General features: G+C 35.7%; 1 protein-coding gene across 4 annotated transcripts in view; it reads right to left on the minus strand.

The window, feature by feature from the left end:
* The window catches only part of VTI1A (vesicle transport through interaction with t-SNAREs 1A), a 268,014-nt gene that overhangs the window by 208,154 nt on the left and 40,830 nt on the right, over positions 1 to 19,030 (minus strand). For 2 of the 4 annotated variants that reach the window (XM_071563691.1, XM_071563693.1), the window contains exons 4-5: positions 8,496 to 8,573; positions 2,136 to 2,156 (exon numbers count right to left, since the gene is read on the minus strand). In XM_071563691.1, the coding sequence (XP_071419792.1) occupies positions 2,136 to 2,156; positions 8,496 to 8,573 (99 nt within the window). The remainder of the gene's footprint in view (positions 1 to 2,135; positions 2,157 to 8,495; positions 8,574 to 19,030) is intronic. The other 2 variants (XM_071563692.1, XM_071563694.1) reach the window with 1 other exon arrangement.

Genomic DNA, 19,030 nt, shown 5'->3' on the forward strand with positions numbered 1-19,030 from the left:
CTCCATGGAAGCCTGTGTACGGCAAGTGTGCTAGAATAGAGTCTGGTAATGAGAGGAAGCACAGGTTTTATTAACAAACAGTATGGCAAACCACAATTTCTTTTAAGATCACTTCATACCTCCTTAGGAGAACTATAATTGGGGATGCCTTGATGTTTCACTATGTGACAAGTAAAGAATTATGCCTGAATCACTGTACTAGCCTTCATTTAAACTTTAATGTGCATTTTGCATTGGGTATAAAAACACCATTGCAATTACAACCTATCCAACACATAGTGGGTACTTAAGTGCAGAGAACAGAATGCCAACAATGGGGTTTTAAATTATTTTGCTCTCTACCTGTACAATTTTGATCAGACAAAATAAATCTCTTTATTTAGTTCTATTTGCTGCTGCTTTCACTATGTGCAGAGAGAGAAAAAAGTAACTTAAAAGGCTAGCAAGGAAAAGCAAAAAAATAAATTACCAAAAGCAACATCAATTTTTTAAGGTGGCTATTGAAGAGGATTTCTAAAATCCAAATGGTATGCTTGAGTTCAGTATAGCTTCTAAGTTGCAGCCCTTTGCAATAACATCCTGAATTTTCTTACTTGCCTTCATAGTTATTTCAAAAAGAAAAGCAGATAAGTAGCAGCTTTGTTCTTTACGTACAATTAAATTTTCAGAGTAAATTTACCAATTAGGAATCTTTATGTTTATAAAATTATAATCTGTGTTTGCAAGCAAAAATGATCCCACTATATTCTTTGCAAAAGCTCAGGAGCAGACATGCTGGTGTTCAAGGGACGAGAAAATGAACCTTGTTCTTCTGAAAAATCTCAGAAATCAGGCTATACAAAGCCTTGCAACAATACTGTCATCTGTTTAAATACTGGGACTATTGGGGAGGGGAGCTCAGCAGTGGTGGGAAGGCTTTCATGTAGTTACATGTTTATTTTGTTTATTTTTTTGTTAATTGTTTTACTCTGTGGTTTTTACATATTAATATCAGCTCCATGAAAAGAGGGAAAAATAAAGCATTTGAGGAACTAGTGAAAGAATCTTTATATCACAAACATCTATCTTTTTTAAGAATTCTCTGTAATTGTCCTTAATCTGGTTACTTTACAATTCTTTGTCATCACCATTTCTAAAACTTACAAATCCTCTCCTGCAGAGTTCAGTGTGTATTACTGATACATTACTGGGCACACGTTTCACAAAGAAGATACCAGACAAATATGTGATGATAAAATACTCATGCTTCTAAATATATTTATTCAATTACTTCACTAGCCCAAATTTTCCATATGAAACCCTTCAGAAATCTGACCTGTAAGTAATCTTGACTTTACTCAGACCTCCTTTTCAGTAGTTACCCAGGAAAAAAAATAGCAGTTCAAATACCTGCTTTGCTACAGCAATAAGTAACAACAGAGATTAATTTCAGAAAATATACTGAAACATTTGAGGAACTGACCATTAAAATAGGCTCCTGTCTAAATATTTGAGTCATTTTATAACTGGAAGAAAGGTGTTCTGGAATACTGATCTCTAGTGTTACACCTATACATCTACAGCAGCCACAAATAAATAATAAATATTGAGATGTGTGTGTAGGTCTATCTACCTGTACTGTATTTTCAGTGGGTGTACAATATCTAATATAACACATAAGCCATTTGAATATCTCACACCAAACTCAAAACACTGTGAAATACTGTGTCATTTTTACAATGTTTCAGCAAAGGTTTATACCAGAGCAATGCTTTCATTTTCAACATCACTGTATAAATGTATTTTCCCTATCAAAGATTTTGTGATGCAACATGATTATTACTGTACCTGATTTGATCATGGTATTCTAGGAGAGATCAAATAATAGAGTTTTTTCTCCCCTTCTTTTTCTAGTGCCTTTTAAAAAATTCCACTATCAAAGAATGTTAATTTCTAAGGTTTGATCTAGAGATTCCTATGTAAGTATACAATTATTAGGGAAAAAGAGGCACAACAGTGAATATTTTAAAGCAATGTAATCAATATTTTTGCTTTGTGTAGATTTCCCTGCAACAATGAACAAAAAGATCTACTTCAGATTTAGAAACTCAGCTTTAAAGGGAAAGCTAGACAACAAAAAGCAAGAAAGTACTCACCTCTTCACGTAATTTTATCAACTGCAACATGAACGCACAAAAAAGATAAAAAGGAAAGAAATGGCAGGAAAGAAAGATCAGTTGTGTGACAGGATACAGAATTAACATTGACAATTTATCTGTTTACATGTTTAGCATTTAAAAATCACAGACAAACACATTAAAAGAACCTAAACATAGACTACATGCAGAGTTTTTTGAACGAATAAAGATCACTTTCTCACACTGTCACATTAAACAAAGAGAATAGTGTGAAATTCTCTTTTAAACCACATCTAAGACACCATCATGAAATAAAGGGGAATGACTTCATAGAAGTCTATATTATAAAGAAAAAAACAAGTTTACTATTCCTCTCTTCGAAGATTGTACAGCTGAAGTGGTTTTGTATACACAAGTTTGCAGAATGTTTTCTGTATATTTTAGTTCTGACAACTGATTCCTTATTTTACTAGCAGATCTAACTTATTAATAGATGACTGCATCTTTATAGCACGTAACCAGTATTTCAATTTTTATATACCTGAGTTCTACTGTAACTATATTATCTAATTGTATTATTGAACTTCATACACAGGGGTTTTGCCAGGTTAAAAAAACCTCAAAACAGAAGATTAGTTAAATGGCTCAGAATTATGATTTATTGAATAGCATATTTAAAAATAGACAAAGGAAAAGAGAAGAACATGAAAGATATCTCCCTCAGAAAAGACCCATTCCAGCTTCTTAATCCACTATATATTGTTCATAAAAATATACACACATAGAGTGTGTGTGCATACTTCTATAGTATATACATTTATATTTATTAATTTATGCTTGCAAATCAACACAATCTAACAACTGTTAATAATATTGCTCTGGCAGGTTTAGTATAAAACTAAACAAAACCCCAGCCTGATTATCAAGCCATGCTGGAATATACTCTCCCCTTGGAGAGGTAGATAAATTATTTGTACTGGTACGTAACGTATAATTACTCACAACAAATGTCTGCACAGGAGTGGCTCTTTATAAAAAAATTACAGCTCTCTCACTGATTCCAGTTGAATTTGAAATTACAACAGCTACATAATTATCTCAGTTTGTGCAGATACTTCACCTACAGTTTCATAGCACTAATTTTCAACACGTGTGTAAGCTGAGAATGTTTACTGCTACTAAATTCTCACAGCATGAAGGAAACAAAAGAACCTCCATCATTCTCTATTGTTTCATATGGCTCGCCTAAAACTCAATGTTACCAAAACAGACCACGAAGCTCTAACGAGATGTAATTAGGAGGAGTACTACACCACACAGACTTGAAGGGAACCAGCTCCTCTGCACGGAGCTAAAGTAACTTTGCTAGAATTCGGTATAAAGAAAGCTGCATTGTGCACCAAACTAACGCTTAAATTCAAGTGCTTGGCCTATCATAAACTGGTCTCTTTCTCCAGCTCTTCCCCTGCTTTTTTCCCCAAAAAGGAAACATTAAGGCTCTTTAGAAAGAGACGATCTGGGAGTTGATCACATAGCTATCTTTTCTTTCTGAGACCACCATTCTTCAGTTGACTATGATACTTAAAGGGCCAAAGTTTAAAACGACTCTCCCGCAATAGAGGCCATTTGGCCATGCCACCCTGCCATAATCAATGAGAGTTTTAAAATGCTGCACATTTGTTTTTTCAATAGGTCCCAAACAAAAATGTTCTATCTTGTTTGTGCTGCATGGCTGAATTTAAGCTCTGCATGGGATTTGAAGCTCAGCTAAGTAATGGGAGAGGGTTTGGGTTTTTTTTTTAACATTGCCTGAAAGATATTCATTCAAATTAACAAAAGATGTATTTTTCCCCAATTTAACAATGCTCTTGATGAAAATGTGTTACCTCTACGTTTCTATTTTGAAACATTATTTTTATTATGCTCACTGCTGAACTGTAAACAGCGTTAAGCCGTGTGCAGCCACCATTTTAGGTTATGATAATCAGCATATTTTTGAAACAAAGATTGTGGGGTGGGTTTTTTTTGCAATACAGAATTCGATACAAGAGGTAATCTGTTCCTTTGTAGGCTAAAAAAAAAAAATCTGGTTTACGCTGGTTTGAACCAGTGGAATCTCTTGTGGCTAAGCCTTCTGCTGTGACTAAAATCAAAACTGCGCCACAGAGAGCGAGGGAGCAAGATGGGATGTGAGAGTGTGTGTGTGTGTGTGCGTGTGTGTGTGTGCGTGTGTGTGTGTGTGTCTGTGAGACACGTCACGTGACACAGAAAACTACCGAATTTTTTTTAAAAAGCTGATAACGCAACCGCCGTCTCTGTCCGCATATAGATAACGAATAAATGCTGAACTCTATTAAACGCCCTTTACACATTATCGTGGGTCGAACACACAATTTTCTGAACTTATGATGACAGTCTATTTATTTTGCTATAAACCCTCGGCATGTAACGAACAGATTTGTGTCTGGTAATGATCTGCTCTGCCAGGGCTATATGAAATGATACCGACCTTCTTTAGATCTTGGCGAATTAAATTGACCAACTTCACCCCCTGGTCTGTAGCTGAAGTTTGACACACTTTATGCACAGCAAGCCCAAATCTAATATTATCACAACTTTGTAGTCAGAAATTAAGTAGCCACAAAATATTTGTTCACCACAAATCACATTTAGAATGTATGTATATACGGACATGTAGTTTAACCTAATGCAAATTTATTTAAACTTGCTAACAAACATAGTTGCAAAAGAGAAAGGAACTGTTGCATCTGAAGAAAGTTGGTAATACTATACCTGACATTATTTTTGTCGAGCAGAATTTGTGATTTAACCAAACATATCCTCTCTCAAAACCATGTGAATTGCTACATAAAACAGTTCTATTATTATTAAAGTAAAGCCACAACTTTAAGTAGTGTATCATTGCAATAAAAAACTCAAGGGATTTGAACAAAAAACTTCCAACGGATTTTCTAGATGTTGGTGGACAAGATGACAAACAAGACTTGAAAGCAAAAGAGCCTGTTTAAGACCACTCCTGGAATATAAATAACAACGCCATGAACACAGTAGGTTTTTGGCATTGGGTGTGTGAGGTGGGATTTTTTTGATGGAAGAGAGGGTGTCTCTTAATTCTCAGCCTCTGAGTGACTCGTTTGACTACATTCATATGGTTCAAATTAAGAAATTAATGTATGCTAAGCAATGACTTTAACTGTAAGTGCATTAAGAGCCCTATGTCACTACCTATCTCATTAAACAATGATGCATTTAGTTAAAAAAAATCTTTCAATAGCAGAATTGTATAATTCTTACAACTTCTAACATGAAATTTCTATATGTTTTTTCTGGTAAAATTAGTTCAGTCTTGGTACAGTCATTATAGGGCAATTGTAATCTAAGCTATCATCCAGACACGATGGCTGCTACTTATGGGAGACATTTTGGCAAAACAAAGAAGACAAAAGACAAATCATCATTTACTAATTCTTCAATCTGTTCTTTGTACTTCAATATTTCTTTCTGGGAGAAAAACTGGGAACTCACACCTATCTCCCTACTCATTACAGCTTATAACTTGGCTGTGGTTCACTGTAATTCCACCTCTGAAACTCAGTTGAAAAAAGTTAAATAATGACAAGATCCAGATTGTTTATTTTTCCAATGGTGCTCTATTTATTTCTTGATATTTAATATGGTCATACAAGCCAGTACACATTAAGTTCTTTTTGTCTTCTCTCTCCACCAAAAGCATTATGCAAGTGTTATCATGATGACAAAGACCATACCTAAAACATGCTACTCATATATCTTATTTGCCTCTGGGTAACACCCCAGACTGCCCAGATATCCACTATTTTTGTTGGCAGGTATTACCAATATTTGTGGATTGGTACAGGAGTAATTCCGAACTGTCAACTTTTTACAATACCTCCTCAGTCAGAAGAGGAATCCTTCCTTTCTGCTTTCACAGTTTGGTGACTGCATTCCGGAAAACAAACCCACAATTTTTTGTTAAACTAATTTAACTTAATCCAAACTGATTGAGAAGTGAAAATATGTAATACTAGGGTCAGGGTCAGTCCACATACCTATATTTATTTCCAGCAGAGAAAATGAAAGTAAGCATCTTCAAATATATTACATGGCTGTAAGTTATACCTGAGCATCCTTTCATCACCTAGTCCAAGTTTTCTATCCATATAAAAATGTATAGAAATGAAAGTGTATTAGACCTGAGGCTACCAAGTTAAATGCCACAATATATCATGTTCAGTATATGGTAAATACCCAAACCTTATACTTTGATAGCTGTACATTCTAATAAGCTCAATACCAGCCGAAGTTTTTGCACTAACTTCTTGCACCCATAACTACATGTATATAAGCACTGATATAAATAAGGATACTTAGTAAGAAAAGGAGAATTTGAGATTTATTACCAAAACACCACAATAAATAATGTATTTTAAAAATATTGGCACTCACATATTTAAAAGAAATTAAGTGACTCCATTATGGTGCTATTTATTAATATTTTTCAAGAAAGGAATTCAGAACTTTCAAAGGCACAGGGGTAACAGTTTCAAGTCAGGTTACAGAAAAGGATTTTGATTACCTAAAAGACTATACAAAACTCCTTCAGCAGCCAAAATTTTCTTCTATTTAAGAAATGGAAGAAAACCCCCTCACACTGAAAAATGGTTGAAAGTATCACTTAGTTCCTGGAGATGAGACCATGTCTCTTACAGCAAGTTTGGAAAACAGATAATAGCTCTCAAACAGTGCACATATGAGCCAGTTATTTAAACATTCCTTAAAAAGTGAAAATAAAATATTTTAACCTATCCCTACACATACGAAATTCTGTTATAAGTAAAGCTTCTTATCACAATTGCCCTTTTATGTCTGAATTCACAGAATTTTTTCTTGAAATGTAAAAATAGCAGCACCTTAGGAGAAATAAAATGAGAATCTTAATACTTTCACAGGACTGCGTTTACAATCATGACATGCAGACTGTGGAACTGTTTTCTGTAAAATCACCTTTTCCATAAATTCATTATTTAGGGATAAAAAAAGTCTTTATTTTACTCAAATTTTGGAGTCTCCCCTTGCTATAATATATAAATATGAAGATTAATATCGTTCAAATTTAACCCTTCACATAGATATCAGAGCTGCTCTACTCTAGTCTTGTCTTCAGATAAATTGTATCCTGTGTATACTTTTATTAATGTATGAATTAAAGTCTATTAAAGAGTTTATAGCTTGCAGAGCATATTTAAAATACTGTACAAGATTAAGGGTTACAGGGTCTGTGATTTGAAAGTCATTGTACTGGATAAGTCTCCAAGTCTTTATTTTTTCTGTTCTTAGTTGAGCTGAGCTTATACTACAGGTGTAGAAAATACAAGAAATTTCAGAACATTGTTCTGATCCATTTCCTTATTTAATATCACATTTATCAAGTAAACATTTAAAGAATTTTCCCTTTCACTAACAAAATAATTTGGATTCTGTCTGGCGAGAAGAGAAAATCTGACATTCAAGAAAACTTGCAGTTAACTTCTAACTCAAAGTGCTCAACTTTGATGACAGGATTTTCAAAAAGAAAAATATTCTGCTTTCTGACAAAGTGTCAAACAAATTTCAGCCACAAAAGAAGTATTAACAGGTAGGTCAAAGTCTCCTGAATAAAATGTTGCCTTTATAATTTTGGGTAGTCTAGCAAGATCCTCACTGTAGCATCCAGAACAACAATAAGGGTACAAGATTTTAAAAAAGCCTCGGGATTATCAACCTTTCATTCATTAAAAGAGGTGGATAGCACTCTGCATCCTGGTACAACACACATTATGAAAGCATGCTCTTACTAGTACAACTTGTGTTTTTGGTACGAGGAGAGAAAATCTGTTTAGGGAAGGAATCATACAAGGAAACTGAGTGGAGTACTGCCTAATTCTGAGAGCGCACTTTCATTTGTTTTGCCTGCCAGTGTTGATTTAATTATACTGCATTATTATCAAAGCTGCATTATGTACTTTTTTTATTCCTTTTACATGTGTTTGAGGTGAAGACCTTGGCTTTGTCGGCAAACAGCGTGTTTCAAGTTATTTCTTAAGTAGTAAATAATAAAGAAAAGAGAAGAAAAGATTTTTTTTGAGATAGCAGACAGTGATCACAAGTTAAAGGGTTAAATGTAAGATCTCTAAGAAACATTTTGAAGTTGATTAAGACCTCAGCTTTGCATTAAACAGTATCACTTCCACATGAGTTGTTGCTAATGCTGTTAAGGAGCAGCTTGAGAAGCCCAGTGTGCCAGTGACCTCCTTCACCCTCCAGCCACCCACTAGGGCTTCTTGATTAGCATCCTACCTGGTTCTCTGAGGAATTCCCGTCATCCCCTAGGAGCTCATTCCGCACCTCATCACTGTAGGCGATTCGTGACCTTTTCTGTAAAACAAAAAGAAGAAAGGGTTAGGAAGTAAAGCTCCGAAGCCATTGGTATCAAGGCTGATCATCTTAAACCTCGAGAGCCCCCTAATGGATACCTATTTGATTAAAAAAATAAATCTGCAAGTAAAAGTTATTACAAAGTTCTCCAACTGCTGTATCTTGACAAACCTGCATGGCAAAACCTCAGTATTTCTAAGACAGTCACACCCTCAGCATTGCAGCAATGAAAGCAGCTTCAGTGAAGCTCATGATAAGTAACATGCGATCCCAGTTGTGCTAATGGAGTAACCAGAGAGACAATATACAATGATATGAGAAGCATTCAAGAAAACCCAGTGCAGGAACCAAACATATTTTTCTGAAGAACACTTGCTATATGGACACAGAACTCAACATAACACTGTAGTGACACCACTAAACAGAAAGGAACACTGAGCTTTTCCCATATTAAAAAAAGGTAAACCCAAAGCTGAACAACACAGGAGAGAAAACAATAGGACAAGGAAAAAGCAGTTTGCAGCAGTTTGTGGAAACACCACAAAACTGAGATGGTCATTCATGGGATGCTTACAAGAGACAGCTATTTATAAGCAGCAGACTTGCTCATGAATTGGTGATCCTGCTGATTCTATACTGGATCAAATGCCAAGTGATGGAAAGCAAATCTCTGAAGATTACCAGGGCAGCACAGATTTCAACGGAATAATGAGGAACTCTACAATGAGGACATCAGCCCAGCTTTCAAACTCTCTGTTAGTCCAGTAACAGGTCCTTATTCAGTTAATATCCCCACACTTACCATTAAAATAGAGACAGGGTTTTTAGCATATTGTCTATTTTTTTTCTTTTTTTTGAGAACTGTTATGATCATTTTTACACTTCATCAAATGAAGAAAGCCAAGAGTAGCAAGAACTAAACTGTAAGGCCTTCCTTTATTGACGGGAGCTTCCCTCACACCCTGCCATGGCAGTGACTGCCAGAAGGAACTCAGAAAAAACAAATCTCTTCTCAAACTTTCCCTAATTGGACTATCATGCCAAAACACATGCTTGGGACTAAGACACGGGAAACAACCCACTAGAAATTACACTGAGCACAGGGAAATTCATTATCTCTGTGACAAAGGGTTTGGAAGTGGGTCACCCCTTATGCTGGGGACCCAGCCATGGAGAAAGCCTTGAATTGGTCACCTCACAGCAAATCACTTTAGCTCTTTATCCTGTGTAGCTCACCCTTTATAACCAGTATCGTTACAGTGCTCACCCATTTGTGATTCAGTTGCCAGTGCTCAGATCTAGATGAGGTACTAAAGCTACAGATGTACGTAGAAAGGACAAAGCATACCACGGACCTACGACAAGAGGTAAATTGTGCCAAATCTTTTGGAGATCTCAGCTGTCACAGTTTCATACTAACCAAGCTAAAGTAGTCTACAGCATTAAAGGAAATGAGAACCTTTAAACAGGCTGTGGTATCAGAGCTGCCTGTTTAAATTATTCATTTCATCACTATGGGGGACTAAAACACTCCACAGTATGCAAGAATATCATATGGAGATAGGTTTTGTTTTTCTCTTTTTCCAACAAAAAGCCAACAAATTGGCATAGATTGCTCAATTACATTATTTTCCTATTTTTATTTGATACCCGTCGAACAAGGAAGTACCTTACAAATAAATATACCAATAAATATCCAATCTTCTTTTCTGATTAAGATTCAATCTTACTAGACCTCATTTGAGGTCTATTAGTTCAACTGTACAGTTTCTCCCAATTTCACAAAATTACTCAGCCCAATTGATTCTGTTAGTGTTGAATATATTTATCATTATTAGACTGAGATGAGGAGCATGATGCTTCATGAGCTTGTTCTCCAGTGTTCAAGCTGCCTAATAACATGTAGGGGCTCAGACGGCCCTTGTTTACACATCATTTATTTGAAAGATTTAACTGGATGATATTCTCATTCTTAAGAGCCTGCATGGGAGAAATGAAAAAGAATATAATTTATGGGAAGGAAATAAATGTTAATAGCAATACAATTTTAAGAGGCCCTTTATAATCCTTTATATCATTACCACTGAACTTAATAAATATATTTGTATCATTGTTCTTCTATTGCAATAACCTGTCACGATCTGAAAACCAGCAATTATATTAAAAGAAATAATGCTTTGACTACAATTAGATATAACTCTTTGGCGTAATCAATAAGTAATTTGATACTACTTTTGATCACAGTTTCACTACCAAATGAATCAATAATACAAAAGGAAAGGCCTTTGAACAAAAGTGTTCATTTATTCTTTCAGGATTTGTCAAAAATATCAATATCTTGAATTACTATTCTTATTTTTATTAAAATAATATTGGCTAACAGTTCCAAAAGTGGCTATAAAAATTAGTTTGGCTTGTCTGAACTCAATCATTAATTTTTTTTTTTTTGGTTCATAACTATCAGCTGTTTATAAATATGTACTTTAGCCAAATGCAAGAATGATAGTTTGAGCTGGAAATGTCACACACTCTGCTACAGTTTGAAGGAACCCAATTCATAATGCATTTTATAAATAGTTAATGACTTCTATACATAAGCTAACCAGGCAAATCAAGAAATTGTCAACATTTTTAGTCTTAGTTGTCAGTTACCACTGTCTACTGGTACTTTATATGTATGTTTCTAGAAAAGACAGAAGCTTTACAGAGTTTGTAATCGAAGGCATTTCTGGGCAGCTCAGTATAGGTTGGTTTAAGGGGTTCTGTGTGCAGGTTTTTGTCTGTAAAGGTCTGTCATATATAGAAGTTTTCCCCATATTTTGTATTTTCTTGTATATACCTAGACAAAAAGTCTAAGCACACAACTGCTTTTGCTCAGTGTGCATGTTTGCATTCGCATGTACCGTGTGCCCAAACACACAGTGACATCAAAGGGTTAAGCTACTTTCTACAAGAACTTCAAGACAGAGAAAGTTTCAGGGGCTGTTTTAAATGTACTACAGTACCCAGACCTTCTGACAAGGAAGAATTTCTGATTCCAGGCAGATCTCTCTTGGTTTATGAACAGGATTTTTGCATACCGATTGGGTGATTTCCTTAAAGCCCTGTTCAAACAGATACACTTGCTCAGTTCTGTCTGGCAATTTGGCTTTAAACAATCTGTCTACTTGACCCAAGCCTTAACATTTCCCAATAGAACTGAATATGTTCATGGGCAAGCCCAGCTAAATTAGAATTGAAATGAATTAACTCAGCTTAAACTAATTAAGATCTGTGATCTGCAGTACCACCCCCCTGTATGATTCTACATGTGAAGCAGGGTACACGTAACCAAGACTGTAAGAATTCTGCTATACTACTAATCTGAGCATACCAATGAAGTTCGTCTATTACTAAAGCATATGAGAAGTTAATTTCCATGGCCTACACATGGCAAAGCAATTGCTTAAATTGCCTCACCTGGGAATTTAATACAATGTTATCATCAGACCAGCCACACTGTAAATAGATTTATAATGCTTTCCATGTGCTAGGCTAGGTTGCATATGAATTAAGTAATGATCTGGTATTACAATACAATCAGCTAGTTCCCACACCTGGCAGAAAGGATATTTTGCTAAATTACAACCTATACAGATACATCACAACATAAAAACAGAAAAGGTAATGGGGAGAGAAACAATCTACATGGTGTATGACGGAATTTTACATGGTAACCAAATAAGATGTAGATAGAAAGAGGGATCCAAAATAATCTATTTCCAACATCTGCACAACAGAACACATACTTATTCATTTCTATTCAATTTTGGCCTAATTTTCCGCATTCTATACTTTAATTACCATCCACATTCTGAAATGTTCCCATTAGTGAAGGCCAGAACTAGCCAATGTCCCCTCACTCCAACGCACTTCCAGCAATCAGCCAAATAATTGATGTAAAGTATTGTACATTCTCATACATGAACTGAAGAATGGCTTTCTCCCTCCTAAATGCTAAGCAGCCTCCCAAACAGATGAGCAAACCTAGTTGCATTTCAGACAAAAGACCCAGCAAATCCTTTCATCCCAACCTCTCCATTTTTCGGGCTCAATGTTTTAAGAACAGATTAAACACATTTTTTTTGTGGAATATGCGTAAACAAACAAAAAGGCTTATTTATCCACAAACATCTGTTTTCATACAAAATTCATTAGAATTTCCTAGTATATGTTTTCAAAAAATATCCAGGCATCTGTTTCATGGTTTGGCCCAGCACTAGATGTAAATAAATACTCAAGATTAACATAACCAAAAATAATTTGTAGGAATAAATTAGATTTTATTTTGCGTTCTTTGAGAGTAGTCACTTTTGTCATTGCTCTTGCTAAAGCAAGGTGAAAAAAGTGACCTGATCCTCAAATGGAGAGCTGAATACTGCAGAATACACACTTTAATCTCTCCCTTTTGGAATAAGTATTTAAGATTTTTTACTAAAGAGAAATGGAAAAGATACAGTTTAACAAATTCAGAGGAAAAATAAGAGACCCTATTTAACAATCTTCAAGCTTGTGTTTAAACATAAACACAAAACAACATCCTAATTAAAAAAAAAAAGAAATTGCTTTAAAAATTGTTCAAACTTCAGTTTTCAAAACTTTCACATTTTTCTGTAAAGGTGATCCAGGAACAACACAGTAGGCACTTTGGACTGTAACCCCAAGGGGGTTTTCCTCTTCCTAAGTAGCTCAGTTTTTAGCAGTTGGGTGTAAGAAGCAGTAAAATGATTACATAGTGCTAATACACAACCTGATGTAATGCTGGACTTCCAAGCACTTAATTAAGAAAATTAAAAAAAAAACCCAAAGCTGACACATTTCTGTCCAAAAGTAAATAAAAACTATTCCATAAATCTACTGAAACTTCTGATTGAAAGAATCAATTCAACAGTACATGTCAGCTAAGCAAAAGTCAATGTCTCAGCCACCCCCGGTCTTCCCTTTCTCCCTCCCTGCACACACTGGGAAGAGGCTGCAGGCAACTCTGAAAGAGAAACACGCAACCCAGAACTCTGTGCTGCCACTCTGCCAAGTGTCGACAGCTTCCTACGACAGCAGAGAGAAATCAAACTTCAGGTGCTAATGTGAAATTACTGCAGAGACACTATCACCCACCTTAAATAGATGTCACAGGTCTATAAATCTTCTTTTCAATAATCCTTGTCAAACACACTTTTAGTTTTGTTATGGGGTGAGGGCAGGGAAGAAGGTCAAGCAAAGTCCCACGAGGATACAACACACTGTGTTATGTTGGTTGTGAAAAATGCAGCTTCTGCCCACAAAACCACTTTCACCTTAAACTCCTCAAGTATGTCACCAACGTGGCAGATGCTTAAACTGCTACATTGCATGGGCTGTGGGTATGGAAGAAAGCAGGTGACCCATGAGAGAACTGAAATTCATTGTTTCTGTGAATTAATGGAGTAACAGAGGATCATTCCTATTGTATTCCTATTTGCATTTAGAAAAGCAGCTTTTATTTACCTGAGCTCTGACATTTAAACTTAACCTAGAAATGGAAAGATTTTTCAAAATCAAAAGGCTGTAACTAACTGACCTCTGTCTCATTCTGTTTGTTAGAGAATGCTCAAAAACTCACTATTGTCACTTCCCATTTAACAAGACTACACCTATGGAAGACTAATACAATGAAATACAACATTTCTAAATCCAAACACGGAAAACTTCAAGTATTGCTTGGGCTTGGATAGCACTCTCCAAACATACCAAGGAATAACTCCCCTTAAGAGTGCAAATCAATTTTTTTTTAAAAGTTATAACCACTCAACTTTTTGCTTGTTTGAATTACCACATACATGTTGGAATTACCAAATCTTGGTCCTACATATACAATACTGTATTCTTTCATCAGAATTTAGTTTCTTCAAGGTGCCTTCTGTGTTGGTGTTGAGCTGGTCTGCACAACAGTTTGCCTTTTTACTCACATGCCATAACCTCAAAACATGCCAGGCATCAGCTAAGGGTATATCTACAAATCTGACTATAGCATCTCTGTAGGCCAACAGAGTGATGCGTGCCTTCTGCAATGTCAACTTGCAATTATTCCACTATCTACTGTTACCTATACTGTCTGTTCCTTAATATGCTTTTCAGTATTCTAATTTCAGTATTTCGTTCAATGCCTTTCTATTGATCCCTTCAAATGACCATTATTAAACTATCACCTTTCATTACAAAACCTATCTTTACACATCGACTTAGCTGGACAAGTTAACCAATTTGTCTACTCAGTCAATAGACATTCCTTTAAATTGTGCATGAGATCACTCAAATTCATTCCTTTCCAGACTCACTTTCACGAAAAGCCGAGTGCTTCCTTGGAACCACCCTGTGCTGTTCAAAGACCAGCCTGATAATCCAGTTTGTTACATTAGAAGTTGGTTGGTGTTAGTGCTTTTTGCCCTGATATGTATAGGAAACACTGGCATATTGCCCTAATTCATTGACAGATTTTGTCACTTGCAGACCCTTCTTTACCACAGTCATTTCAATCAGCAATGATGGAAAAAAAGGCAACAGCAAGGTTGGAGAAAGGGGAACACCCTCTTTCCCCAACTCAGACACAGTCTAAAAATAAAGATATCTCAGGGGTAAACCCACATCTAATGCAGGCTCAAAGTAACCTGTAAATTGACTATTTATTTGGGTGCTGGGAGGTTAAATGGGGTAAATTCTGTTGTTTATACCACAGGTTCACATTTGGACTTTGAGGGAGAAGAGATATGTCCAGGCTGGTCTCAACAGAACATCTGGATGCAAAGAAGAGGAACAGCCAAAATTAGAGCAGTATTGTAGACAGACAAATTGATCTGTAATTCATGTTCAAGCTAACCTGCCAAAATATTTAATCATAGAAGACTCACTCCTAAAACAGACTTTAAAAAGTCATGTGAGGCATTGGAAGTCATTCATTGATGTCATATAGGCTGCTTTTCTTCTACAGAAGTCTCTGCAAGATCTGAGTAAATTTGATTTAAAGATCAGCATAATCAGGCTATAAAAACAAGCTTATTCTGAGAATGGTTTAAGTGCAGTAGAACTTTGCACACAGAATGGGCAGATGCACATAATAAGCATTCATTCATGTGAGAGCTACAAGTTTCTCTGCAAAATTACTTTGTAGGGAAAATTCTTAGGGGTGATGGTGGAACAGAGAACTCCCAGTGCCTTTTTCAAGCACACCATGAAGCTCATGTTTCTGTTATGAAATCTTCATTGGTCATCTCATCTCTTTGCTGTAATGACCTAACTTGTATATTATAGTGGTTCCTTTTTTACTAAAATCTTGCTTTTGTTCCCTTACCACATGATTACATTTATCCAATGCTATTTAGAGGACACAGAGCAACTACACAACAGGATCACGTACTTCAGACTGTGGTCCAAAGACTTTATGCTGTGTGTTAAGGGTGTAATTAACATAAATGTTTTCCAAATCTTGGAGATGGAAGATAAACTCCAGTGTGCTGGACCAACAGAGAGATGAACTGAGAAAATGAAAATATGGAGACATTTTTCTCCAAGGGAAGAAGTTTATACTATGAGTGCCAACTTTCACAGAGAGTGCTCCCAAACTCAGTGAGTCAGGGGGGAAAAGAATTCTTAAGGAGGCTTAAGATTTTCTTAACTAATTAGTTCACACTAATTACCTGGTGATGAAGGATGATAAGCATCTCAGATAAACCAAAATATTAAATGTTCATTAAAATATCTTTGTTTCAGCTACTATTTCCATGAGGAGCCCACATTCCCATTGCTAACAGTAACAAGACATCTGCTGGCACATTCCACCAGCTTCTTCCTTTCCCAGAAAAAAAGCATCCAAGTTTTACTTCCTTCCTCCATTCGATACTTAACTGCCTTTATCAGTCTGTACCTACATTCTGTGGCCTCACACTATAGAGATAAACAACTGTAATGAAAATCTATAATTGGGCTGAACCAGTTGCCATTCTTGAATACCACCATCATCTTTGTCAGTTGTCCCACTCCTGGATTTCTAACAGCAGGCAAAGCCTAGGAAAGATGGTATTTTTTAGGCTTTCCAATTAAAAGTACAATTTTGCTACAGAGCTCGGTTCTATTAATAAATTACACATTTTGTCCACCATGAACTCCAAGAGTAAAAACCAAAATGAAGCCAAAAAGACAGATCTCATTTCGGACACCCAGAATGAGGACAGGGAGATGAATGAGATGATTCCAAGGCAGCTGAATTGTCCCACCTACAATTGTGCTACTCTGATGAATCTATTTTAAACCCAAGAAACTTAAGCAGACCTTTCTAAAAATACTTTTTAGTGCATAAAAGTCCATTTTTAGACACTGTCCTTCTTTTCAGTGAGCATGCACACTCTCAGTGGCATCTTTTTACTAATGTATCGATGTGTGTTTTTTAATTTCTGAAAATAATAAAGAGAGTAAGAAATTTTCAGTTGATTCCTAAGAATATTAAACACAATAAGAAAAACTCTATTCAATGACAGTAGCAGAGGATAATTTCTGATTTTACCATTAAATAAAAAGTAAAATAATTCTTGATGCAAAGAACAATTAATAGAAATATGGTATAATTATGGTGGTTTGCACACAAAAATACCCACATGGCACTCATTCTGTGGATTTCACTGCAAACATTCTGGACCATAAGCACATTAGCTTGAAGTATCGATTAATGTAAAGGAAAATGAAAAATACTTTGGGTATAACATGGTTAAGTAAAAACTAATATTTGGATCTTGCTGTTCATGCTTCCTCAATTTGTCATTTTTGCCCTGACATGATGTAGCTGGGATTCCTTTCCCTCCTTCTGGAACACAGGTACTTACACACAGACATGTTGCCTTTGCTGAAAAAGAGAAAAATTGTCAGAGTTTAGTAATTTTAGTAGTTAAGTGGCCACAATTTGCCTTTGAAGTTTGGAGTGGATTGAAGGGGGAGTAAATCTGTACTTTCACTGCTCCCCACCAGGCACTACTGGGACAGCACCAGTTGCTTCATGCTGTGTTAAATCAATAGCTAATATGGTAAAATACTACTCCAGTGTTCAGACGTGGCTTTTTCTAGTTTTATCACAAGCTGATGATGAGCAGATCTTGCTTTACACTACCTGAGATAAAGTCAGTAACTCACGCACTACGTTTAATTTATCCAAGTCCTCCTCCTCTTCGTACTGCCTCTGCATTTGAGTTCCTCAGTCTCCTCATCCAGTGAAAATACTTATTAGAATACTCATGTCCAAAAGTGCATAAAATGGATGAAAAATACTATTGTCACGCACATATCTATATGTAAAATGGCCATGCATACTCATCCCCTACCTGATTCATCTCTTCAGAACTTAAGCCTTAGAACACTGTGTAAGGGAAAAGGCAGTACATTTATACAAAATATTGATATTTACAAAATATTTGGTATTTAAAGTGTTTTCTGATAGACAAGCTTCAGCTAACTTGTTTTTCCTGTAATCTGTAGCATAGTCAGAAATTCTGCTTCTAAATACCACACAAAGAATAATGAGAAACACCAGTACTGGCAGTAGCTCATTTCCCAGTAAATACTGATGCCCAAACTCAAAAAACTCACTGAGTATTTCTGTTTTGTCCCTATTCCTATGTTGTCACCAACAATGTTTACACATTTCTCTTGATCTTGTTTATAGCTGCCTAGATTTTCACTGTCAAGACAATGTAGTGCAAACCTTCAGGAAAATCTCACTTTATGTATGACTGCCTAAAGACTGCTGTATCAGTCAAAGCTTCAATTAGTCCAGAACTTGTACTGCCTCCTGTAGTGGCCAGTAATGGATAACAAGGGGAAATCTTAACGAACAGAGCAGGGATGGAATGATTCTCATTTCAGTAAATGCAGCCAGTTTCTGATGATCAGCAGTTCAGGGAGTTTGAGTTACATCTAAGACCTTCATACTTAATAAACCTTGATGGTTACTGCTTACATAGTACTTCTTTCATTTAAATAACAAATAAACAGGCATGCATGCACAGGGAGAAAGATGTTCAGACCTCAATATTAGGGCAAAGATTAAATTCAAAAGTTACCCCACCTTTCATCTGAAAAAAATATGACATTCCAAAGAAAGAAGGGAACAATTTAAAGTATCAAAAGGAATTAATTTGTATCACAGAATCTTGTAGCATCTTTTTCATGGTGCATACATTTGCAATAGGAATTTAATCCATACAATCTCATCTTTACAGAGTGAACTCCACAGTAAGAGAATGATTATCTAATAAATTACTTTCCAATTTCTGCTCATACAGGTCATTTGCTCTCTCAATCTCTTAATAAAATATGGCAAATATTCAAATTATTCATATTAGAAAAATAGAACTATACAGTCATATTATATCTCTGCTCAGCTCCTTTGAAGTGCAAGA

Source organism: Pithys albifrons, chromosome 9, assembly GCF_047495875.1.
Source record: "Pithys albifrons albifrons isolate INPA30051 chromosome 9, PitAlb_v1, whole genome shotgun sequence".
NCBI lineage: Eukaryota > Metazoa > Chordata > Aves > Passeriformes > Thamnophilidae > Pithys > Pithys albifrons.